The sequence below is a fragment of the Lutra lutra genome, chromosome 1 (assembly GCF_902655055.1).
Source record: "Lutra lutra chromosome 1, mLutLut1.2, whole genome shotgun sequence".
NCBI lineage: Eukaryota > Metazoa > Chordata > Mammalia > Carnivora > Mustelidae > Lutra > Lutra lutra.
The window spans coordinates 1270495-1295153 of record NC_062278.1 but is presented as its reverse complement, the minus strand read 5'-3'; the positions used below and the strand labels follow the sequence as shown (position 1 = coordinate 1295153).

Genomic DNA, 24659 nt, shown 5'->3' with positions numbered 1-24659 from the left:
CCCCTCTGGAAGGCGAGGCTTCCCGTGTCCCTTACAGAGGGCCACCACCCCATGCCACAGACGTCCCTGTTAGGACAAAAGAACACAGGATTGGGGCAGTGGGCAGGCTGGGTGTGGGGAGGCAGGAGCGGCCCTGCAGCTGGGGGTCACCAGGTGCCGTCTGTCTGTCTGGTGGGGGCCTGTGATGAGAGGGTAGCCACCGGGGCCAGGGGAGACGCACAGCGAGTCCTGTCCCGAAGGAGTGGGGGCTCGGTTCCCATGACCACAGCCTCTGTGCCCTCACCTGCATGGAGGGAAGGGGGGAGGAAGCAGGGACCTCCTACCTGAGGCGGGTGCCCTCCACTTTGCTGGGTGGGCAGACTCAGAGGCAGCCCAGGCGGGGGAGCAGGGCAGTAGGGCAGTGGAGAGGAGAGGGGACCCAGGGCAACGGTGCTCTGAGCCCTGGCCTCGGAGAAATCACATGCGGTGGGGATGGGGTGGGGAGAGAGAGGCCGTTTTACCTGGACACCTGCGGGTTCTTCCTAGTATCAGCCAGCTCTGCTGCAGATCCTGGCGCCCTCAGGGGGGTTGAGCCGGCCCCAAGGCATCGGTGGGTGGGCACACCTGCCCCCAGTCTTTGCAGAGGTTTGCTTGGCGACACTGGGAGCCCGGCTGCCTCCGCCCTCCCCGCCCTCCCCATGCTCTGTGAGGCACGTTGGCAGAGCCCATCTGCAGAAGTGCTGGCGTCCCACGCGTCCCCGCGGGCCTCCACAGAGCCATCGTGGCTGCTAGAATTCTTCACGGAGCATGTGTTCAGAATTACTGACTCGGCACAAACGCAGGGTTCTGCAGGATCACGCCTCAGGGTTTGCCCTGGGAAGCTGAATTCCCCTTGGAGACGGTCTAAACCCCCATAGAGGCTTGGATTTACATAAGGGGTGCCCTGTGGGTTTTGTTAGCATGGAGGCGTTTCACGCTTTTTCTTGGAAGACGGGAAAATCTGTGTTTGAACTTCCTTTCCATGGGGTGGGAGGAACTTGTAGGACTGGGGTATGTCCCTTCAGCGGGTTTTATTAGGGACGCGGTTCTGGTGCCCGGGTCTCAGTGAGGGAGACGAAGCCCACGCATCCCTCCTGGAGCTCACACACTGAAGGTGGGAATGGAGACAGATAATGAGGACTAGGGCCCGGGGGTGGGGTGGGAAGTCCACACCTGTGGCGAAAGGGATTCCTGCAGAGACCGAGAGGTGCGGGCACTGTGGCCCGGAGGCTGCTGGGGATGGGCTCCAGGCTGGAGGGCCTGGGGGGAGTGGCCAGAAGCCCCCTTACCCCTGGTGGCCCATGCCCGGGAGGGGAAGGGTGGGGAAGGGGCAGCCAGGCCAGATGGGGTGGAGGGGCCTTTGAAATGACTGTGATTTCTAGGGGGAAGATGGGGGTGTTGGAGGGTTTGTGCACAGGAGTGCCCTGGCCTGGCCTGTGTGCACAGGGTCCCACGGAGGCTCTCCTGGGACGGGCCACTGAGGGTGGGAGCCATGGTCTCTGTAGGAGATAGCGGCGAAGCAGCTGGGGACCTGTGACTTGAGATCTGCGGTCCAGCAGGGGCCATGGCAAGATGGGGCCTCCTGGGTCCGTTCTGACCCGGGGTCCCCAGCTCTGCTAGCCGCCCACCCGTGACTCTGCAGCTCTGGCCCCAGTGTGGAGCTGGAGCTGGGTGGGTCAAGAGTGTGGGCAGTGGGCCCTGTGCCACCACCCATTGCCAGTGTTGACCCACTGGGCATTGCCCTCTGCCCCTTTCCACAAGGGCTGAGGGGCCACTGGACTTGGGCCCGAAGTACAAGCACGGTGCGGCCACAGTGGCCTCGCAGTGAGGGCAGCACACGGAGTGGAGAGGGGCTTGGCACCCCAGCCCCAGCCCCACAGCCTGCCCAGACCCTCAGCCCCTGAGCCTGAGCCCATGGGCCTCCCTTCCTGTCCCCGCTCAGCCCTGACTCCTGCTGCCACCAAGGTGGCCCCCAACAGCCTCCCCAGCATGGAGGGGCGTCGCCTCTAGAAATCTTCCCGTGAAATCACATGGTGCTACTGCCTTGCCCAGAGTCCTTCGCGGCTCCCTGCGGCTCTGGGGCTGCTCAGGTTGGCCCTGGCCTGCCTTTCCCTGGTCTTCCTCCCACTGCCACTGCAGCTCCTCCAGGGTCTGACTGGGCCCCTCCGTCCACCTCGGAGGTCCCTCCTGGGCCCGAGTGTCAGGGTTGCCCTCGGGAGCCTTCCCTGAGGTCAGCACCCCCGTGTCCTATTCTTGGAATCCCGCTTTCCCTCCAATCGCTCTCACCTCCCTTTATGTTCTTGGTCGTGTGTCTGCCTTATTCCTGCTTGCCCTCGGTCCACACAGCCCCCCGACCCCAGGAACACGGGGCGGTGACTTCCCTGGCGCCGTGGCCTTGGCACCCAGCACCACGGGCTTCTTGCTGTTTGTGGGACTCGGGAAGGAGGAGGGGCCTGCTGGTGAGCGGGCAGGTGCGTGGGAGCAGAAGGCCTAGGTTGCCAGCGATGGGACTGGCGCCATGACTCGTGACCCAGGGTGGTGGGAAGCTCGCCCTCCCCTCCCGGCATAGCCTCCCCCTCACATGTCAGACCTTGTCACCAGGGAGCAGGAAGCAGCCAGTTTGAGGTTTTCAAGATCTGCTTTGCCATTGCTTTTATTGGAAATAAGAAAAATGTATGTGCTCTTTTGGTTTTTCTCCCAAGAAATGTGGCTCATGGACCCCTTCCCAGCACTGAGCCTCAGGAATGCGTCCCAGGAGGTAGGGTGGCCAGAGGCCATTGCACGGTCCTGAAGAAGTGCTGAGCAGGGTTCGCTCTGTGTCACTTCTGGGTGCTGTCTCTTCCCGGTTGTGCGGTCTGCTCGCCGGGAAGGACGTCTGTGTGCAGGTGCAGGGCTGTGGCGTCCCCTGGCATGGAGCCCCTCCACTCACAGTGTGCCCCCTCTGCCCGCAGGTGGAACGTGGTGGGCGTGCAGGGGTCCCTGCTCAGCATCTTCGTGGAGCCCATCTACTTCTCGAGTATCATCCTGGGCAGCCTCTACCACGGCGACCACCTCTCCAGGGCCATGTACCAGCGGCTTTGCGGCATAGAGGACCTGCCCCCGCTCTACATGCTCAACAAGCCCCTGCTCAGCGGCAAGTGCCTGCGCCGCGCGGCTGCGTCGGTGTCCCGTGACCATGACCGTGACTATGCTGCGTCAGGCTCTCACGCTCCATGTTCCCGTGACCGTGACTGTGACCGGGCCGCGTCGGGCATTCACGCTCCGTGTTCCTATGACTGTGACCGTGACTAGGCCTCATGGCTCTGTTGGTGTCCCGTGACTGTGACCGGGCCACGTCGGGCTCTCAGGCTCTGTGTTCCTGTGACCGTGACCGGGCTGTGTTGGGCACTCACGCTCCGTGTTCCCATGACTGTGACCATGACTGGGCCGCGCAGCTGTGTCTGTATCCCGTGACCATGACCAGGCCGCGTTGGGCTCTCACGGTCCATGTTCCCATGACCGGGCTGGGCCGCGCGGCTGTGTTGGTGTCCCTTGACCGGGCCACATCGGGCTCTCAGGCTCCGTGTTCCCGTGACCTGGCCGGGCCGCATCGGGGTCTCACCTGTGAAAATGCTGTAGGGAAGCTCTTGTCTGTCAGAGCAGAGAGTGGGAGGCTATGTCTCAGGGCCTCTGTGCCACTGAAGTGGGTCCTCGTACAGTTCCTCTCTTTACGGACCGAAAGCCTTCCCTTTTAGAGATAAATTACAGCCCAGACTTGGCACCCACCGTCTTTCTTTGCCTTGTACGTATTAACGTCCCGTGTCAGAGGGAGAGACTCAGGGATGCTGAGCTGCCTCCTGCGGAGGGAGGTGGGGATGGAGGTTTGCGCCCCCGGGACAGGTCGGCGATGCGGCGGTGGCTGGTCCTGAGTGCCCGTGGTCACTGACTTGTTTGCTGTGTTCCCTTTAGCAGCTCAGTGGTGACCGGTGAGGGGAGTAGAGCTCTCGAGTGCAAGGGTCCTAACTTCTCAGTTCACCCCTCTTTAAGGGACACAATTAAGGTATTTTTATCCTTTTGAAAATATCATTTTACTCACTTTTTTAAAGCTGAGAACTAAAACCGTAATCCCAAACTAACACGTGTGTTTTTGGCGTTGTGTGTGCGCTCCTGGTTTGTGGTGCTGGCTACTAGCTCGCCCTTAGCTGGAGGAGAGCAGCATGGTTTGAGTTGAAGCCTCGTCTGTTAGAGCACATAAATTATGCAGAACGGAGAAAACCAGTGGTTGTTTCTGATCACATTTTATGGCTTCCTGAATTTAACCTTTAACTTTTACGAAAAAGTGCTGACTCTGCTAAAACTTGATGGTGGGGGCCCCCGAGTGTCTGCACGCATGGAGCCTGCCCTGGGAGAGAGGGGACGCGCGTCAGTATCCTGTCCTGTGTTAGGACGCACATTTCCCATGACGCAGAAAATCGCTTTCCCCGTGTGGCCTCCACGGTCTGCGACGCCGGGCACAGGACAGGTGCTCGGGCATGGCCTGACCAGCGCCGTGTTGGCCAGGACTGTGCCCAGGGTCCTGTTGCCGAGGGGATGTTAAAGACCCTGGAGGGAAGCGCACTTGTGACAGTCAGGAGTGTTCTTGTCACAGCATGTGTGTGTGAGGTGTGCACGAACTTGTGAAACGGTGGTGAAAACAGCGTTTGCGAGATGGAGACCGTGAAGTCGTCCTGTGTCTCGTTGCAGAGACCAAGTCCGTCACCGAGTATCAGTCTGCTCTTCGCTCTCTCCCGGTGTCGCTTCCGCTCCCGGGCGGTTTGGTGGACGGTGCCCGTGGGTGCCGAGGGCCTCCTGAGGGGTCGGGGTGGCCGGCTGCTGCTGCCTCTTCGGCGGCTTGGACAGCCTGGGTTCCTGGTCTTCCTCGTGACAGGGCCGGGCCGGTGCCCGCACGACCCATCTGTGAAATCCGAGGGCAGCCCTGGGGTTCGGGAGGCATAGTGTTTCTCAGACGCTGGGCCGCTGGGCAGTGTCACTCCGCCGGCAAAGTCCGCCTCAGAACGCAGACTGCTCGGGGGAGTTACCTAGGGCGAGGCTGTATTCGGAGGCTGTGCTGCTGCTTTACCTCGAGGAGGGCTCAGGTCTGTGCAGCAGGCAGCTCTGGAGACGTCTCAGTCCCTGGCGTCCTCGCGTGGCCAGCAGGGACAGCACGCCAGGGGGCACCAGCACGCCAGGAGGGGGCGCGGCCGCCGCTCCATGGGCCCACGGCCCGCCCTGCAGTCGGGGCTGACAACGTGGCAGGTGTGGTTCTGGACAGAAGGACTCGAGCACGGGGAGTCGAGAGCAGAGACTGTTTGGAGGTCACACTCCCGTGAGGTGGGCCCCATGGCTAAGCCCTGCAGACTTGCTTGCGAGGGAAGCCTTGTGTTGAACAAGGGATGTGGACGGTGGAACCTCCGGGTGCTGGAGTTGTTGCCCTCGGGTCCCCTGCGTAGGGGTGTGCGTGCATTCGTTAAAGTTCCGGGGCGTTTGTCCTACCCCCTCACCTCCCATTGTCTCACAGAGGGTGCCTGGGTTCAGGGAGAAGGACGGCACAGCAGTACCGAGGTGCACAGCATCCCGGGGAGGAACGGGGTGGCCGTCAGCGCCGCACGGGGAACGGCCTGTTCAGCAGAGACCAGAGCAGACCCAGGCAGACTTCGGTGAAAGGTATCGCTCTGGGCTGGCTTCCTTGGTGCCACCAAGGACAGATGAGTCGTTTCCCTCTCAGCACAGAAAGTAGTTTTTTTTTTTTTAAAAAAGATTGTATTTATTTATTTGACAGAGATCACAAGTTGGCAGAGAGAGAGGAGGAAGCAGGCTCCCCGCTGAGCAGAGAGCCCGATGCGGGGCCCGATCCCAGGACCCTGAGATCACGACCTGAGCCGAAGGCAGAGGCTTAACCCACTGAGCCACCCAGGTGCCCCCGGAAAGTAGATTTTTACGAGAAGAAAGCACTTCTCGGCGGCAAGCTGCTTCCATGGGGCCACGGGCACACGCATGACACCTTCCCTGACGTTTCAGACGTGGAAGCCTCTTGAGCTCTCAGATCTTCTTTCCGGATGCGTTTCCGATCTGGCCCCTGCAGGCCGAGGGACCCTTCTGGCTTCTGGCTCACACCCGTCTGCCCCGAGTCTGAGCTTCGGCGCTGGCCTGGGCTGCTGTCCAGGTACACACAGAGACCTCAGGAAGAAAGGCCCATGGTCTGAACCTTCCCCGGGGCCCTGGGGTCATGGCCGGCTGCACCGTCAGCATGGACACAGGGCGTGACCATCGGGGCAACGCCAGGAGCGAGTAGGTTCTTGTGAATCCGGTCCGTGGGGGCCTCTGGGACGTGCGGCAGAAAGAAAGCAGGGGCGCTGCTGGCCTGCTGGGTGAGACACGTGCACCTTCTGCCAGTGGAAATCCACGTCCCCATTCACTGTGGTTGGAGGAGCCCACATCTGCCTCTCGCCCAGAGCACAAGAGAGGGCCTGTGTGGAGCAGCGGGTGAGGAGGGTGTTTTCCAGACAGAAGTAGGCGCAAGGGGCTGGAACGGCCTCGGCCAGAGTTTCTGGATGGGAGCTCAGCCCCTGGTAGCAGCAAGTGCTCGCATTGGATGACCCCAGTGCCTGTAGGGGACGCGGTGACAGCAGCTTCCGGTGGGAGGCCACCGAGACGACCTGCAAGTGTCTTCTAAACTCTTAAGTCCCGTGGACGTGATCTGCATGTTGTTTTTCAAAATTCTCTCTGTTGGGGTCTTTGGTGGTGAAGTATTTACTTACTTAATTGACGTTGTTGAAGATTTTTCGAGATAACTTGTAATACTTGATGGAGTGCTGCTTTCAAACCAGGTCCTGGGGCGCATACAGCCTGCCTCCCGTCTCCCCTCGGGATAGAGCGAGCTGCCACCCCGCGCCGCCCCGCCCTGCACAGACACACAATGGACAGCTGCGCTGCTGGCCTCCTTCCTCCCACATCCAAAGTCAGAGCCCCTTCTGTCACTCCCACAGCCTGCCGGCTGGTGGAAACTTTAGAATGCAACGCACCCAACCCCGTATTGCCTCAGGAACGCAGAGTCCGGTGAGGATCCTGCCGGTGCCCCTGGGTCTGTGTGACGGGCTCTCCCCAGCCCAGGCCGCCAGCGTCATGCTCGTCTCTCTGGACTAGAGCACCCGGGTTCTTCCCGAAAGTCAGTGCTGTAAAACCCCAAGGCCCGGTTCCAAGAAGAAGTGCTGTTTGGCCAGAGGTGCTGGTGTGAAGGGACGTGGCCAGGATTAGTGGCCACCCGGGAGGACGAGGCAGTGCCCAGGCCAGGAAGAGCCTGAGCCTCACTGCCCCGCGGGCTTCATTCACTTCCCTGTCAGCTCAGGAGTCACTTTCCTTAACAAAAATCAGAATGACCGTCTCGCGGGTGCTCCGCTGCCAGCAGAAACGTCTGCAGACAGCCCAGGCTCAGGGGCATCGCTGCGGGAGGCCACACGCTCGGTGTCTGTACGGACGCCTTCACAGGTTGTGGGCTGTTTGCAGAACAGAGGCCACCTCCACCGAGATCATCAGCTCTACATTTTTCTGGTCAACCAACAAGTGGCGAACAGTTTCTGTAACGGGAACCCCTCGTGGCCCTAAATGTCTGTCACCAACCATTCCATACAGACGTCACTTTTGAGGACCCATCAGTGTGTGAGGAACCATAGAAGACAGTCTGAGGAAGGGAACGCAGCTGTACCAGTGCCACACAGAGCTCTCAGTTGCTCACGGTGTCAGTCATCAGGCCAGCTCCCAGTCTGTAGTTTTTTTTTTTTTTTTTTTTAAGATTTTTTATTTATCTGACAGACAGAAATCACAAGTAGGCAGAGAGGCAGGCAGAGAGAGAGGAAGGGAAGCAGGTTCCCTGCTGAGCAGAGAGCCCGATGCGGGGCTCGATCCCAGGACCCTGAGATCATGACCTGAGCCGAAGGCAGAGGCTTAACCCACTGAGCCACCCAGGCGCCCCCCCAGTCTGTAGTTTTGCTCCGAAAGTTCGGGTTCAGCACACCTGATGCACAGCGGCGGGGGGCGGGGGGGGGCGCCCATTGCCAGCCGAGCCGCATCTGCTTTTATTGGTTTCTGCACCGTGGCTCATGAGTGACTCATTACCCTAGTTCTCGCTCCGTGGCCCCAGAAAGACGAGTTCCTCATTAGTGTCTGTCCCCACAGTGGTGTTGGCCCTGGGGACTCATAGACATACATACACTCTTGTGACCATTTGAGAGCTTTCCGCCCCAGAAAAGGCATATGGTTTGCATTGAACCTTCAGGCTAGCTATTTCTTATTGCCTTATTTTCTCCATTCTTGCTAAAGATGGCACTTTATTTAGCTGAAAATATAAAAACGATTTGTACTTTAAAGTCTTATTTTTCTCAGTTAACTCTAGTTTTAATATGTGAAATGTTGTAATTCTAAGGTTTAAGTATCATTAAAAATAATCCTTTATTTTGATCTTATTGTAAACAACTAATGGAATTCTAAAGGAAGATAATATAAGCATTATCCATTTATTCATGAAAGATTCAATTCCATTATGGTAGAGATTCCCCACCAGTTGTTCCTAAACAGGTCCCCACCTCCACTCAGGACTCCCAGGAAACCCTCCCTGATTCTGTCTACTTGAAAGGCCGTGCCCTTGAATGAGCTCAGTGGCCTGAAGGAACCTGCATGCCAGGCGGGTGCCAGAGAGAGGACAGGTGTGCTAGTAACCCTATCAAAGACCCAGAGACCCTGGCAGAACTCCAGAGCATAAGGTATGGGTTCCTGATAACAGAGAATCAGTAAAATGAGAAAAAGGTGGTATTGGGATGATGTTTAACTCCTAACGGTGCCTTGATGTCCCATGGTCTTGTGACATCTAGGGAGAGGCCACCTGTTTCCTCTGAGGGAGTCTCACCCATGGTGGGGCTACTCTGTAAGTGGTTAGAGTCCCCTGACCATCCCGGCAGCCAAGCAGTGACTGGGCTGGACCTCTGGAGTCTTGGTCTAGAAGGTGATGTGGGTCCTGGCTGGACATGGCTTTCCCTCTAGGCTCTCCCTCCAGTCACATACACAGGCAGGAAACAGGTAGAAGAAACCATGCCAGCTACCCAAAGTAATTAACCAAGATTTTTATTCACAAACGTGAATGAATAACCATTATCATTCAAGGAAAATAAACAGCACAAACGTGAATGTTCTGTATGAGAAAATTGAACAACTAAGAGAAAACAATCCTAACTCAGGGAATAGAAGAGAATATAAATAACAAACCTTGTGAGTACACATCGAGTACTTTGTGAGTGTGGAAAGCAAGTGTCAGTCTGAAGGTCTAGAAGGCATTCAACAAATACACCAAGTGAGTGTGTCATAGGCAGTGTTCTGTGTTGGGGTGAGTAGTGGGCAGAACAAAACTCTCCCCCCAGACTGTAATTCTTGTGAGCGGAGAGGAAGGTACATCAGGTGTGTCTCTGGAAACTCGGAGCAGAAAAGTATTAAATGTAAAGAGTGAGGAGGTGTGGAGAGCTAACCCAGTGTCCCTCTGGTGGCATTTCAGAAACAGAAAGCAGAGGAGGAGATGACAGAAGAAAATTTGGGGGACTGAAGAAAAGCATGAGTACTGCAATGGAAAGAGCGCACTGGGTAGTGAGCAGAATTAATTTTAAAAAATCCATTCCTAGAACATCCTTACGAATTTCAGACCAGTGGAGGTATAAAGAGAAGATGCTGAAAGCTTCCAAATTAACTAGAGTAAGTATCAGATTTATGTAACGCTTACCAGGGACACTGGAAGCTGGAGCTGAAGAGAAACTGGTTTTTGTAGAATTTCTTATTTAACCAGATATTAAGCATTAGGACAAAGTGATAATTTTCAGGTATTCAAGGGTTCAGAGGGTTTCTTTCCAATATATTTTTTTGAGGAAAAAAAAGTAAAGATACCCTAGCAAAATGAAAAAGGCATCTAAGAAAGAGAAACGTGAAATCCAAGAAAGAATACTTTGTAAATCTAAGAATACAGTGAAATAGATAAGTTGTCAGCAAGACTAAAACGTAACGGTTCCATGTTAGAATGGAGAATCATATCAGAAAACTCTAAAAATAATGTTTTTTTTCCAAAAAAAGTGAATGCATTTTAACAAGTAGCCTAAGAAACTATCGTAACTATCGTAAATGGTCTTTGCAATAATGTGAAAGTAAATGTTTCTCAGTGAACAGTTAAAAAAAAAAAAAGGAAAATGGAAACTCCAGGAAACACAAAAAGCTCTTTAGGAAAGGAAGGGTAAACTGCTATACTGTGACGGCTCATACTATGTGTCAAGTTGAGTTGCCCCAGGCACCCAGATTAGACATTGTTTTCGTCCAGGAGGGTGTTTGAAGGGTGAAATTAGCATCTCCCCACTGTGGGTGGACATCTTCTAGCCTTCTGAGGAACAAAGAATGCACAACACAAAGTAGCACAAAAAGTGGAGGAGCGAGGAATTTACATCTTTTTTCCTGCCTCACTGAGGGAGCCAGGGTGCCGCCTGCTGCTGCCATTGGACCAGGATTTACCCCATCTGCCCTGATCGTCAGGCCTTTGGGCTCAGACTGAGCACCACTGCTGGGTTTTAACCTAGCCCTGGGATGCTTTTGAGGACTTGGTGTGAGATGGGACAGAGTCCATTTCAAGTGGGTGCTTGAAATGGTCTCCTTGAAGTCATTTGGACTTAGTAACAGGATGAACACTGTCTTCTCAAGTCTGTCACACTACTCAGCTCTGCCGGACCTCACACAGTCACGGTCACAGGTAATTAAATCCAGACTCATTAACTGTACAGGTGACCTCCTCTTACTGCAGACCTCAAAACTCAAAGTTAGCTCTACAGAGTTGATATTAAAACCAAAAGTCCTCAGCCACTGGGAGGTTAGACTCTCGTCAGTAATTCTTCAATCAGAGAAGAACCCAGTCCTTAAACTGGATTCCTAGAATACACACATCAAAAATGAGAGCCACAGTTTCACTCGGCAGAAATCGTGCACGGCCCCGAATGAATGAATGAAAACCAGTGAGCTAAGCATTTGGCCCAGAACTGGGAAGGAAAACTACAGCAGAGCTAAGTAAGACGCTGAGTGCAGGAGGAGGGAAGAAAATCAAACAGGCAGAAAGCAAAGGGGAGGGACGGAACAAGGAACAAGATTATAGGCCATCAATGAAAGTAAAATGTGTTGATTTGAAGAACTGGGAGGGAGATCTACCACCATCAGGTAAAAGTCATAGTGTCAGACAAAACAAAAGTAATGGTAGAATCTGCTGCACCTACCGATACGGAGGCGGGCAGCAGAATTTTAAAATAATTCTTTATTCAAGTCTAATACTGATCAATTTGGAAATCTCACCAGCAACAACAAAAGGACAAGCGAGTTGTAAATTGCCAAAATTTACCCCAACAGAAATGCAAAAATCTGGCAAAGGAAATTTCCAGCAAAGCCTTCGAAAATATTATCAACACATTACCTTCCAATAAGTTCAGAGTTCAATCAGTCTGCCAAAAAACATATCATTCCACGTCTGTATGAACGTTCCAGGTCATAGGAAAGAGCAGTTGACCTAATTCCAAAACCGGACGGAGAGGCACGAATAGAAAGAAAACCACAGACAGCATCACCTACGACTAAACACGCAAAACTCCTGAATGAAATACTAGAAATCAAGTTTAGCGACAGACCCAGAGGTCGAAGTGTAGCTTAATTTTACGGCTGTCAGCACCGCTCAGCTGCGAGTGGAGTACGAGGGGATCGAGGACCGGCGCGGCACAGAAGTGAGCCCGCGGGGCGCGCGCGCGCCTGTCCTCTCGAGCGCAGGGGTGCGCGGCCGAAGGGTAGGGATTCAAGTGGCGATTCTCATCTGGAGGAAGAATCCTTGGCGGGAGGGGACGTAAGAACCTCTGCAGAGTCTCAGGAGTGTCCGGCGGCCAGGGCCGCCCCACGCACAAAACCTACCCAGTCCGGGCCTCAGAGGCGGGACGCACGTGCGCGCACGCTTCCAATGGATAGAAGCTTCTGTCGGCTTAAGACTCTGTGGGTCGTAGCTTTCATCTTTCAGGTTTCTGTAAATTTTTGAAATTTCCCGCAACGAGCAAGTGTTACTTTTTAATGAGAACAATATTTTTTCTTTTTAAATTACCTTGCAGTGTTCTTTCAAAGCTTCATTGAGGTGTAATTGGCATAAACTGTGTATTTAAAAGATACAGTTTGGTAAGTGTATCTGTTTGCCTGCAGCCCTCCCCGCAGGGAGGGTGACAAGCCCACCCACCACCCTCCCGGTTGCCCTTCCTCCATCCCATCCCCAGGCAACCATTGATCTGCCAGTAGAGATTGGTTTGCATTTTCTAGGATTTTACAAAAATCGTGAGATACGTACTTTTTTGTCTGGCATGTTTCATTCAGAATGACTGTTCTCGGATTCATCCGTGTTTGTGGAGTTTATCAGCAGGTTGTTACTTTCATGGTTAAGTCATGATGGGTTGTGCGGACAGATCGCAGCTTGTGCGTCCGTCCGGCCGTTGATGACATTTGGGGTGTGTTCAGTCTTTTACTGCTACAAAGGAAGCGCCTAGAACGTTCGCATACACGCCATTGCACGGACATGCCTTTCCGCTCCTCTTCAGTGGATACCAAGCAGTGTGAAGGGTGCAGGTCGTGTTTCTCCGAACACTGTCACACCTTTCTGGAGGGGTTGTGCCCCTTCACACGCCCACCGGGGCTGTGTGAGCATCCATCTGTGCTCCTTCTCGCCAGCGCTGAGTAAGGAGCCGCTCCGGGCTTTGTGACGGGGGTGGAGGGGGGTCTCCGTGGGCTTTTAATCCCCAACGACCAAGGAAGTTGAGCATCTCTTCGTGTGCTCTCTTGCTATCCGTATGTTGTCTTCAGTGAACCTTTCAAAACTTTCCTCATTTCTTACTGAGTTGTTTAATCTCTTACTGGGTTTGAGGGTTACTTACGTGTCCTGGTTATAAGATCTTTATCAGATACATAATTTGAAAATGTTTTTCTTTCCATTCTCTTAGCCATGGCTTTCAGAGACCACAAATAATTCTAGTTTTGGTAAAATCTTATTTATCAACTTTTCTTTGTTAAGTCATGTTTTTGATGTTCCATCTAAAAACTGTTTATCTAGGTGCCTGGGTGGCTCAGTGGGTTAAGCCTCTGCCTTCGGCTCAGGTCATGATCCCAGGGTCCTGAGATTGAGCCCCGCATCGGGCTCTCTGCTCATCAGGGAGCCTGCTTCCTTCTCTCTCTCTGCCTGCCTCTCTGTCTACTTGTGATGTCTCTCTGTCAAATAAACAAATAAAATCTTTAAAAAATAAATAAATAAAATAAAAACTGTTTATCTAAGTCAGTGTCACAGAGATTTTCTCCTCTGTTGTGTTCTTAGAAAATCTACAGCTCAGTGTTTGAACTTGGGACTACGTCCCATCCTGAGCTCACGTGTTCATTTGTTTAGCATATCCCCAGTCAACCCAGCACCATCTGTGGGAAAGTTAATCCTTTACCCACTGAATTCTTTTGCATCTTTATTAAAAATCAGTTTGCATGCACACATGGAGGTCTGTTTCTGGATACTAGTGTCTTCCATTGATCTTTTTGTCTTTTTTTTTTTTTTTTTTTAAGATCCCTCAATGGAATCTTCCATTTCTCCTCTCCTGGTGTCTCTGATATTGTTCTACATTTAACATTTGCATATGGTAACAATCCCATACTATACTATTACTTTTGTTTCAACAGTCAATTAGCTTTTTTTTTTTAATTTTTTAATTTTAATTCCAGTATAGTTGATAAACAGTGTTATGTTGACAACCAATTAGCTTTTAAAGAGATTTGCCACTTCTGGTGCTCTTCATTCCCCTAAGTAGACCCTCATTTCTCTCTGTTACCATGTCCTCCTGCCTGAAGGACTTCCTTTTACTTTTTTGTGGTGCGAGTCCTCTGGTGATGAAGTCTTTCAGCGTCAGTGTGTCTGGAAAAGCCTTTAGTTTGCATTCCTTTTTAAAATATATATTTCTGGGCAAATATATTTTTGCTGAAATGGCAGTGTTTTCTTTTCTTCTCCTTTTAGCACTTTGAAGATGTTGCTCCCTGTCGTGCTGTGTGCACTATTTGCAGTAAGAAATCTGCCGTCTCATCTTTGTCCCTCCGTATGTGGTGTTGTTCCTCTGCCCGGGCTTGACGTTTTTTCTTCATACTGGCGTGGAGCAGTTGGCCACGATGTGCTTGCTGTCGCCTTCTGCACATTTCTTGTGCTTGGGCTTCATTGAGATTCTTAGATCTGTGCATTTATTGATCTCAGAAAATTTGTCTAATTTTTTCTTCATGTTTTCTGTACCCCCTTCTGCCTCCCCTCCTTCGGGAACTGAGTCACATGTGCGTCAGGCTGACAGACTTGTCTAACAGCCACTGATTTGCTGGGTTTTCTTTTTCCCCTTTTTCCTATGTGTTTCATTTTGAATAGTTTGTGTTATTGTATCTTTAAGTTCACTAATCTTTTTTCTGTTCTAGATCTTTCTGTGTGGTGGTTGATGACTTCAAGTGTGTACCTAAGCTCTTCATGTCCCTATGTGGCCATCAGGCATGTTCTCGACCCTTTGGGGCGGCTTTGCCCAGTGTTGAGCAGCGCGCTCTTGCCCGCCTTCCGCTGACGCTCAGGGGACCCTCTGCAGCTCCCTGGCCTCTGCACCCTCCTGGCCACTGCCTGGCCACCTTAGTTTCCCGAGCTCTCGGTTCAGGGGCTCTGCAGGCTCTGCCTCGGCTCCTTCTTTCCGCACTGTCGCCTGGACGCTGTCAGGACCGTAGCCTGGAGCACTCATGGGTTCACCTCATGGGTCTCCTGTCTCTCGGGAACCACTGCCCTTCCTTGCTTAATGTCCAGGGTCTTGAAGGCTGGTGTTTGATGTATTTTGTCTGGTTTGCTACTATTTTAGTACGGAGGGTAAATCCAGCAGCTCTTACTCCGTCTCACCCAGAAATGAAAGTCTGAACCTATATTTAAATCACAGAACGCCCATTCTTAAACACCGGTGCTTTCTGTGTCCCCCTTCCAAAATAGAGTGTTTGCAGTGTAGCCCCGATTGTGTGCCTGGTGATCTGAGCAGCCGGTCGTCCAGGGCTGGTTTTGGTTGGAAGTTGGAACGACATCTCCAGGTCTTGGTCTGCGTTCCCTGGACAGCAGAGACGGAGGGGAGAAGTTAAAGTGCTTTACTTGGGAAGCGTGAGCTCCGAGCAGCAGGGCGGATGAAAGGGGAAGTCTGAGGGGAAGGTGGCTTTGACTGTAGGAGAAGCTGCCCACACGGCTGTGCCCACCGAGGGCTGCTCCTCTCCCGCAAGCCCTGACTGGGGGCCTGCGGGCTGTGCTGTCCGTGGCCCGTCTGCTGCGGCCGGCCGGGGACCTTGTGTATGGAGACCCACAGCCCTGTGATGGAGGGCGTATGACTGCGGTGTCAGGTTGAGCCCTGCCGCCATCCCGTCCCAGGAAGGTTGGCCACACACATCGCATTTTCTGTCTCAGCAAGATCAGCATTTGTTTAAAGCCTTTAAAAAAACAGATTCTGGCCCTGTCTTCCCCGTTCTTTTTGTGCTAGAGAAGAGCTGTAGGCAGACCACGTGTCGCACTGCCAACGGCCCACGGGCCACGGTTCCCCTTAATCTGGTCGGGTCTGGCCTCTCGGGTGGATGGACTGCGGCTTCTCATGGCCCTTTGCTTACCGACAGGACGGTTTTATCAAAATCTAACCAAAAACTGTGAGTGACATCCCACCCAGAACCTTTGAAATTGTGTTTAATCTCGACAAATGGAAAAAGAAGCAGGTGCCGAAGATCCCAGGGGCCGCGTGAGCCGTGCGGGCCGTGGGACGGCGCCAGCGCCCTGTGCGACCGCCTGCTTTGGGAGAACAGGAGCTCGTCGCCGTGCTGAAGTTCAGGGACTGTCCCAGCCAGTAGGGTTTCTTTCTAGGAAGGCAATTTTGTTGGATTGATTTGTAATTTCGTTGATTTTCCCGTGTTTCGAGTGGCTTCTTGAACTGTGTGGTGAGCCGGCTGAGTGGTGGCCGCGCCCTGCTCCCCCGCAGACGCTGCCGCGCCGTTTCATGGCTCCCTGTAGCGTTTCCAGGTGATCAAGTAGGAGACGCTTCTAGCCAGCTTGACCTGGTTTGCCTGGTATTTTCAACGCTTCCGTGTGACGTTGCGTGTACACCCAGCCGTTGCACGCCTGGTGTGCATCCGTCAGACACCTGGCCCTGTGTCACCGACACGTGGTCAGGAATGCTCACACACACTCTTCAGAATAGCCAAGTGCTAGAACCAACAACAGAGTGAGGAGGCCTCCAGTGGCATGTCCCCAGCGGGGTCCCGGTGCAACGGGGGCGGGCAGACGGCAGCTCTGTCGCGGGGTGTGTGACTCACACACGTGACCTCAAGTAAAGTGTGCGGCGCACGGGAGTACATGTGTGTAAATGGCCCCACAAAGTTAAGGCTCCCAGCAGGCAGCCCCAGCCAGAGTGCTGGGGTCAGTGCCATGACGACCTGCGCGGGGCAGGACCGGTCGTGAGGCAGGAGAGCTCCCAGACAAGTGGGCCCTGGCTGGTGACCGGCTGCTGGGACGCTGGTGACAGGTGTGCGCCCTTTGTGAACACTCCTGAGGCCGTGCCCTCGTGGTCTGTGACAGGTCAATGAAGAGGCCTCTGGGAAGTAGAAGCGCTCACTGCCCGGGGCCAGCATGAGAGTGGCGACCACAATCCTGACTTCTTCCTCAGAAGCAGGTCACAAGGCGGCCCCCGGGGCGTCGCACCGACTGCGGGAGGAGCTTCCGGGGCGCGCGGTCGGCTGGAGCTGGCACCGGCCACTGCCGGCCTTGCGGTGAGGAGCAGAGGAGCCTGCAGGAGAGGGCCAGGGCTCCCGGCGGCCTGAGTGCAGCCATGGGAGTGCTGGGCCCCCCGGCCGAGGGCCCTCTGGCGCAGCAGCCATCCCAGACACGGGTGACTTATAAGGAGGACTTTTCACCCTGCTCTGACACTGGTGACTGCTTTGCCCGAAGAACTGGGGCTTCTCCGTGATGAAGCTTTCCTGCTGGCCCACGTGTGACGTTGGCTTTCTGTTCGGGGCCGGGGGAGGGTCACAGTCACGCAGAGCAGAAATGGAGCGAAGACCATGGTGGGAGCCCCGCGGAGCTCACCGCGCCCCGGCTGTCAGGGAGGGGCCGGCTGCCCATGCTGGGGCTGAGCTCCTCCTCCGGGTCCCCGCACCCGGCTGGCTGCCGTCGGGGGTGTGACCTGAAGACACCCCTGTGTCAGGTGGTCTGTGTCCCCGCCGAGGTGTGGACTGTCGCACCCGCGGCACCGATGAGGGGAGGTGAGCACTCCGCTCCCAGTCATCTGAGCGTCCTTTAAAAGTCTCTCCACCCCTCCAAGGGAGGCTCGGTTCGCGATGACAAGACCACGTCAGTGTGGTAAGAAAACGTATCTGCGCTGCTTAAGTCTGCTTCCTCGAGTCTTAGGTACAGTGCGTGCAAGGGGGGGTAGCCCGACCGTGCCCCGCCCCTGGCATGTGGGGCGCTCGGGGCGTGAGCGTGAGGGCCGCCCTCACCCGTACAACCTTACGGAACCCGACTCAGCCCCAGAAGGGGCTCGCGCGCCCGCGCTTGGAGCTGCTGTGATGTCCCGACAGGTTCCGGGTGTCTGCGGGCCCTGCCCACCTCCCGAGCACAGTCAAGGCCGCTCCTGGGCGGCAGCAGGTGGCACTGGGCAGGGGTGAGTGCACCTGGGCAGCTCACACCGCTCAGGCGCGCCGTGGGCTCTTTGTCCCTCACCGGTGTCTCTCCGCTCCAGGCATCAGCAACGCGGAAGCGCGGCAGCCGGGGAAGGCGCCCAACTTCAGCGTCAACTGGACGGTGGGCGACGCGGCCATCGAGGTCATCAACGCCACGACAGGGAAGGACGAGCTGGGCCGTGCGTCCCGCCTGTGTAAGCACGCCTTGTACTGTCGCTGGATGCGTGTGCACGGCAAGGTACCGGCCCCTCCTTCCCGCAGCACCCCCCCTCCCCGCAGCCACCCCCGTGACGCCCCGCGCCGCCCGCACAGCCACTCCCCAGCCTTCCGGGGTCTTCTCCTCCATCCTGAGAGTGTGGCCCCGGATCTCCCCAGTAAAGCCTCCTCCGCAGCTCCTCCCACCCTGCCCCTGCATCCCCCTGGGACGTCTCCGCCTGGCCCCACCCGGAGGAGGGAGAGCCAGGGCTCCCACAGCCCTTAGAAGGCTCTGGGCCTGTTTCCTGCTGGAGGGCAGAGTCCGTTTCCCCAGATAAATCCTCCTCCGGTCGACGGGCATTTTCCTGGTTCCCCTTCATGGGTGGTGGTGGGTGTTTGTTGAGAAGCAGGTGGTGCCCTCGGCGTGGCCGTGTGGACAGAGGCCACCGAGTTCAGGCCCTGAGCCTACAGGACGGGCGTCTGGGCCGGGGGCTTGCACCGCATTTATTCTCAAAATCTGCACCAACACGAGTCAGGCAGCCGCGGGGGCAGTGCCTCCGTGTCCTCCCGTGTGACACGGTGGCCAGTCGGGTGCTGGGTTGTAAATGGCTGAAAACACTCACCTTGGAATGAGAATCAACTCCCTGTGGGTTCAGAAGTGCCTGTTTAGAGCCTGGGGTCCGAAAACGCCTGTTTGGCCTGGACCCTGTGGGGGAGAGTTCACAGACCGCCCCGGGGCTCACGCTTAGCCCCCGTGACGCAGTCCTCAGAGGCGGCGCCTTCCGGCGGGTGACACCCCCCGGAAGCCTGCACGGGACCGAACACCAGGTTTCGAATGTCTTACTGAGCTTTGGTTTCTGCTCTGGCCGCTTCCACACTCGTGCTTGTGTTCGAACTCTTCACAGGCTCCCTCCAGCCTGCTGCGCTCCAGGATCGCTAAGCCCAACATGTACCACGACTCCAAGCTGGTGGCCAAGGAGTACCAGGCCGCCAAGGCGTGTCTGTTCAAAGCGTTCATCAAGGCGGGGCTGGGCGCCTGGGTGGAGAAGCCCACGGAGCAGGACCAGTTCTCTCTCACGCCCTGACCCGGAATGGGGGGGGCTGCCCGCGTCCGGCGCCGTCTCCGGAGCCTCACGTCCGAACTGGGGCAGGGGTGTGGGGACGCGGGGTGCTGGGCAGGGAGGGTGTGGGGTCCAGCGTCTCCCTCTACAACATCGTTACCCCTGGAATGACCCAGTGACTGCTTTCCATCTCCGTTTACGTCTAGAAATTGAGTTCTACTGAGTAGGGCTTCCTTAAGTTTAGGAAAATAGAAATTACTTTGTGTGAAATTTTTGAATAAATAATTTATTCAGAGTTAGGAACGTGGTTTATAAAGTAATTAGAGCATTTATCTGTGGAGAAGGTGAGGAAGTAGCGGTAGGAGGAGAAGCCTCGCAGCCGTGCCGCGGGCAGGTCCCCCGGATCGCTCGGCGGGTCCTCCCAGCGCAGGAGACCCCGCAGGAGGGGGCCGGCCCTGCGCTCCCCCAAGTCCCCCACGCAGTGACGGCGTGCACCCATGGGGGCGCAGCCCAGATCCCCGGAACTGGAATCACATCATGGAAAACGTGTGTTGGTTTACCTCTCAGTAACCAGAGATGAGACCGGGGCAGTGATCCTGGCCATTCTTGTGAGGTTCTCAGCAGTGTTTGACTTTCAGGGACTAGGAGGAAGCCGTAGGGGCCAGTGCACAAAAGTCAGCCTAAAATCCCCTCCCTATCTCCGAATCCCACGGATATGGATGACTCCCCAGACATCTTCACAGGAAGGAAATAGAATTAAGTAGATAGACTCGTTCTTAGAAAATGCCACTAAGGCGTATTTTTAAATTCTTCTTTCCAGCTTTATCGAAGACATGTTTGGAAGTCAGTATTCAGGCTGGAAGCTGGTGCGGGCATCGTCCCCACCAGGGTCTGGACGTTGACAGTCACGGCAGGGAAGGGGTGCTGCTGGTGCCCGGGGTGGCCCAGGGGCGCTGCTGCACATCCCCCAGCACCCCGGGTGGCCCTGGGCCGAGTCAGCAGACAGGAGTACGGGCAAGGGTCCTGGGGCACCTGGACCTGAGCTCAGAGATTTGCACCAATTGCCTTGTTGCTTCCACTCAGGATCAGACAGGAGCCCTGGGGAGCATCCTGCCCCTGCTGGATCAGGGCCGTTTACACGGAAGTGGGCAGGGGCTGCTGTGGAGGCTGTAGGCATAGCCAGGAGACCCCGTCTCACCTTGCCAGACTGTGAAAACGCAGAACAGGAGCAGGGCGGCCACGGTCCCCTCTGCCCGGACCCCACGTGCTCAGAGCAGGAGACTTGGACCAGAAGTGCCGTGCCTGCCCCTGTCGCCAGCAGTCCCTGGAGGGCGGGGGGTGGGGCTGGCGTGCTGCAGGGACCCAGGGGTGTGGTTTGGCTCAGGGGCCTCCGCCTTCTCTCCGCTGTAGCAGGAAGGGTGTCAGCTGGTGTCGCCGCCCTCCCCAAGCAGGTGCTGCGCACAGACCATCCGAGAGCCCTGCGTTTTTCTTCTCTCGGTAAATGGTATTTTTTCTAATGGGGATTGGGAGATGGACTTAGTTTTTAAAAAAATACGTGGATTTTGATGAAAAGTTCAGTGGAAATGTATTGCATTATACATACAAACACTACCCAGTATGTCTGACTTCCTCCCTCCCACTAACCACTGGGGCGAGCGCGACGTCCCCGCTCCGAGTGCGCGGCTGTCCTGTGTGCCGGTCCCGGCCGACCCCCAGCTGTGTGAGGGTCCAGGCCCACAGGTGGGTCGGGAGGGAGGAAGGGAGCCCTGTCCGCCTGGGACCCTGGGCGGCTCCCAGGTCGGACGGCGGGAGCAGAACAGAAGCAGAAACGTGAACCCCTCCAGGCACCGGGTCAGGAGACTCGGCCCTTGAAAGGGTCCCTTCCGAAGCTCAGGGTGCACCACCCGGTCTCCCCAGGTGTCACTTGGCATACCGTGCCCTTAGTCAGGATTCTAGAGACTTAGACAAATTGACACAGCCAGGAACTTGGGTTTTTGAGAAAAATCTTCAATTTTGAGGAAGTTTTGACCAGGGGGTTGGGAGGGCTCTCTTCTGTTTTGTTCGCTAAACCTATTAATTCCAGGAAGACACCCGCTGTGGGCCACTATCCTGCTAGAGGAAGGCCTGAGTCACAGTGGTGTCCCCGGCGGGGCTCTTCCCGCCGCCCGGGGTCAGCCCAGGCCGGGCGTCCCCTCTTCGCAGGTCAGATGCCACAGAGCGCAATTCTGATTCTGAATCAGAGTGTGCTTGACTCATTTAACCAGAAACAGTTACTTTATTTTAAAACGTACAAGCCAACATCTCACCCGGCGCTCACTTCCCTGGGATGTGTTTTTATTCCCATGACCTCCCTCCCTGCTGCCCAGACGACGGGATCGCCGCTTCTTTGTAAAAACTGTTTCCGTGTTTCCATGCAGTGACGCTGGGGCGAGGCCGCTCTCAGGCAGACCTGGGTGTGGCTCCGTGAATGCTGTGGGCGAGGGCTGCACGCCCCTCCGCTTTTTCTCAAAACACAAATATCAGATGTTTTTTTATTTCTGAAACATCTTACACCAAAATACAGGGTCTACCCCAACCATAAATTCGTTCTAGCAAGAGAAGTAAAATCGGCTGGCTTTCCCATCCCTAAAATCTACGAAGCTAGAGAGTCTCTCAAAAGATTCCTCGTTATCAAACCCACACCTATGTACGCGGGAAGGGCAGAGTGTTTGTGACCATGCACGTGTCCAGTGTTGTCTGTCCTTGTCCCCTGGCGTGTCCTGTGACCCCCTCTACAGCCATGCGGCCAGTCACGTCCTTGGGGCCGGTGAGGCCACGGTCTGGCTCGATCTGGACGCGTTGCTGTCCTCTGGAGCCGCTGTGTGCACTCGCTCACGGTGCAGGGACGAGCCCCGAGCCCCAAGAACATGTAGCTCGGCCCCGCCGTGGGCTGATGGGACATCAGGAGCCGACGCCCGTCCTTCTGGACGCCACCACCAGTGTTTAAAGGCAGTCTGTGGAATGTGTGTCAAGTGAGCCTGGAAGCAGTTTGCTTCTCCAGATACTGGGCGATGTGCTTTTATTTTGTTTTATTTTAGAATTGGGACACTTTTCTATGAATGTAATTCAGCCAAGAGCCCTGTCGCTAAGACCCAGGCCCCGGTGTCCTCTGTACGTACACTGATGTATATACCACCCGTGCGACCCGCATGAGCTTGCCCTCGCACCGAGACCAGCCGGAACCAAGCATGAGACGCTGTCCTGTAGACAAAGGACTGGAGATGTTCTCAATAAAAGACACCGTGTTCCACCGCTGCTGTGTGGCTGGCTTTTCTCTCCTTCCCAGTTCTCCCCTTGGTCCCCTCGAAGTCCGTCCTGATGAGTGTGATCGGGAGGGGTTCGTAAGCACCGGCTGAGAGCAATACACTGGTCTTGTCCCCTGTGCGCTGCCCCAGTGCTCAGCACATTTACCCAACTCAGGACAGTTCCACTGAGCCCGTGGGACCCATGGGTCCCGCGTGGTCTTCCTGAGCACGCGTCACACCCACTCCCATGTGGAAGTTGTGCAGAGGACCGTGAAACGGCGGCCCCCGGGCGAGATCCCGCGGGTAAGGAGGGACGACGATGTAGTCCCCACTGACCTGCTGGGCTGTGTGAGGGCAGCATGAGTGGGAAGACACAGGAAGAGTGTGGACACCAGTGGGCCACTGGGCGGGGGGACTGGGCTACCAGGTGCAGGGAGACGGCCCAGCTGCTAAGTTATGGGGGGTGGGGGGGCTTTACTATTCAGGGCTCACGTTTCTGCAGGACGTTCATAATAAACCCGTGAAACCGGCTGCAGAGACCAATTACCAGAGACTGGGGATTAATAAATTAGGGAGCAGGTAACTAACGAATGCTCCAAACCCACCATGTGCTAATCGCAGTCTTCCCACCGTTTTGCATTTCGTGCTAAAGAAATGCCGACGCTTTCCAGGCACGCGTACGTGGGACAGCCCAGTCCCTGTGAACGACTGAGGATTCGGCGTGATTTTAATTCAATTTTACTTTTTAAAACTTACCCATTTGTCTGATGTTCCTACAATTCAGAGAAAAATAACCAGGAAAATGTCTTTAAAAGTAAAAATCCACACACAAATAAAACGCACTGTTGACAAATAATTTGCTCTGTTTTGCATCAATTTCATTCTGTTATTTTCCTACAATAAAAGCAACATTAAATATGTGGGGCTCCTGGGGGGCTCAGCTGGTTGAGCGTCTGACTCGGTTTCTGCACAGGTCGTGAGCTCAGGGTCCTGGGATCGAGCTCAGCAGGGAGCCTGCCTGCGAGTCTCTCTGTCTCTCCCTCTGCCCCTCCCCCCTCAAACAAATCAATCTTTTAAAAAAGAGTTAAATAAAATGGAAATATGTAGCCTAAAAAGACACATTAAGCTTCTGAGAAAGGATGGGGACAGCAAGCCCCCTACCAGGTCATGGGGGGGGAGGGGAGGCTGCTGGCTGTGCCTCAAGGCACTCACCTGATGGCCATGAGGCTGGGGACCTGTCACCGTGTCCCCGCCCGCCCAGGTGCTGGCACCGCAGAGGCCACTGCGCTGGCGGAGCTTCCCCGGGGGAAGGAGGCTGGAAGTGCCCGCCCGCAGCCCCCACGGGGAGGGAAGGGGTGAGGGGAGGGGGGGTCAGACCGAGCCGGATGTTAGCTCCAGGTGGGACCTCGCTGGAGGGAGGAGCAGTTATTTAATGAGCTTGGATATTAGTGACATAATTAAATGTTTAAATAATTAAAACAAATATTTAGTAGGAGCAGAAGCAACACTCCAGCGAGCTCGCAGGTCGGAAACTGTGGCAGGAGGAGCGGGAATCCGGGAGCGGAGCTCAGAGTCCGCCGCACCACGCCACTTGCTGGGCCCACCACCCCCCGCGGAAAGCCCCCCCCCCCCCGCGGAGAGCCCATGCCCGCTCCCCGCGCCCCCACATCACAGCACCCAAGCCCCCGTGGGCACCTGCAGGCACCACGCGCCCCCCCATGACCCTGTGGGGAGCGCAGGTCCCACAACAGCGGAGCAGCCATGCCCACCAGAGCCCCGAAGCCCTGCCCGTGGCCACCCTGCGCGGCCCTGTGCACCGAGGCTCAGCGGAGACCCCAGCCGGCCGCTCCGTGGGGCGCGTAGGGCTGTTGTCGGTCGGCTTTCGGGCTGGGCTACGACCACGGGCGCGCACAAGCCGCGGGTTGGGGGCCATGGGCACGTCCCCCGAAGCAGTCAGGGGTGTGCAAAGGCCCTGTGGGGGGCCCCGTGCTTCCCCGCCTGCCTGATCCCACCCGCAGAGCCACGGTGTCCTGCGGGCTCCGGCGTGCCCGGAGTCTGGGCCCTCTTCCTGGGGCTCCCCACCTCTTCTGCCCCTCAGCACCCCGGAGTCACACCGAGGTCCTGAACATGCTGTCAGAGCAGGCAGCAACCCCCCTCGGGGAGATGAGACGTTTGAAAAGCACAACCAGGAATATCCAAATGGTTGGTATTGGATTAGGCTCGGTAAGTATGCGTGCCGAGGTTTCAGAGCAGACCCCCGATTTTACAATAAACTTGGTGAAAGTTGTAAGAAAGGACAAGAAAA

The 24659-nt window shown here is 55.6% G+C and overlaps 1 protein-coding gene across 4 annotated transcripts in view; it reads left to right on the top strand.

Moving 5' to 3' along the window:
* Positions 1-22364, top strand: part of ADARB1 (adenosine deaminase RNA specific B1) — a 58864-nt gene extending 36500 nt beyond the window's left edge. The window contains exons 8-10 of one of the 4 annotated variants that reach the window (XM_047718223.1): positions 2970-3151; positions 17874-18052; positions 18915-19226. In XM_047718223.1, the coding sequence (XP_047574179.1) occupies positions 2970-3151; positions 17874-18052; positions 18915-19094 (541 nt within the window). In that variant the 3' untranslated portion in view covers positions 19095-19226. Of the gene's footprint in view, positions 1-2969; positions 3152-17873; positions 18053-18914 lie in introns of all 4 variants that reach the window. The other 3 variants (XM_047718242.1, XM_047718231.1, XM_047718250.1) reach the window with 3 other exon arrangements.
* Positions 22365-24659: the final 2295 nt, after the last annotated feature.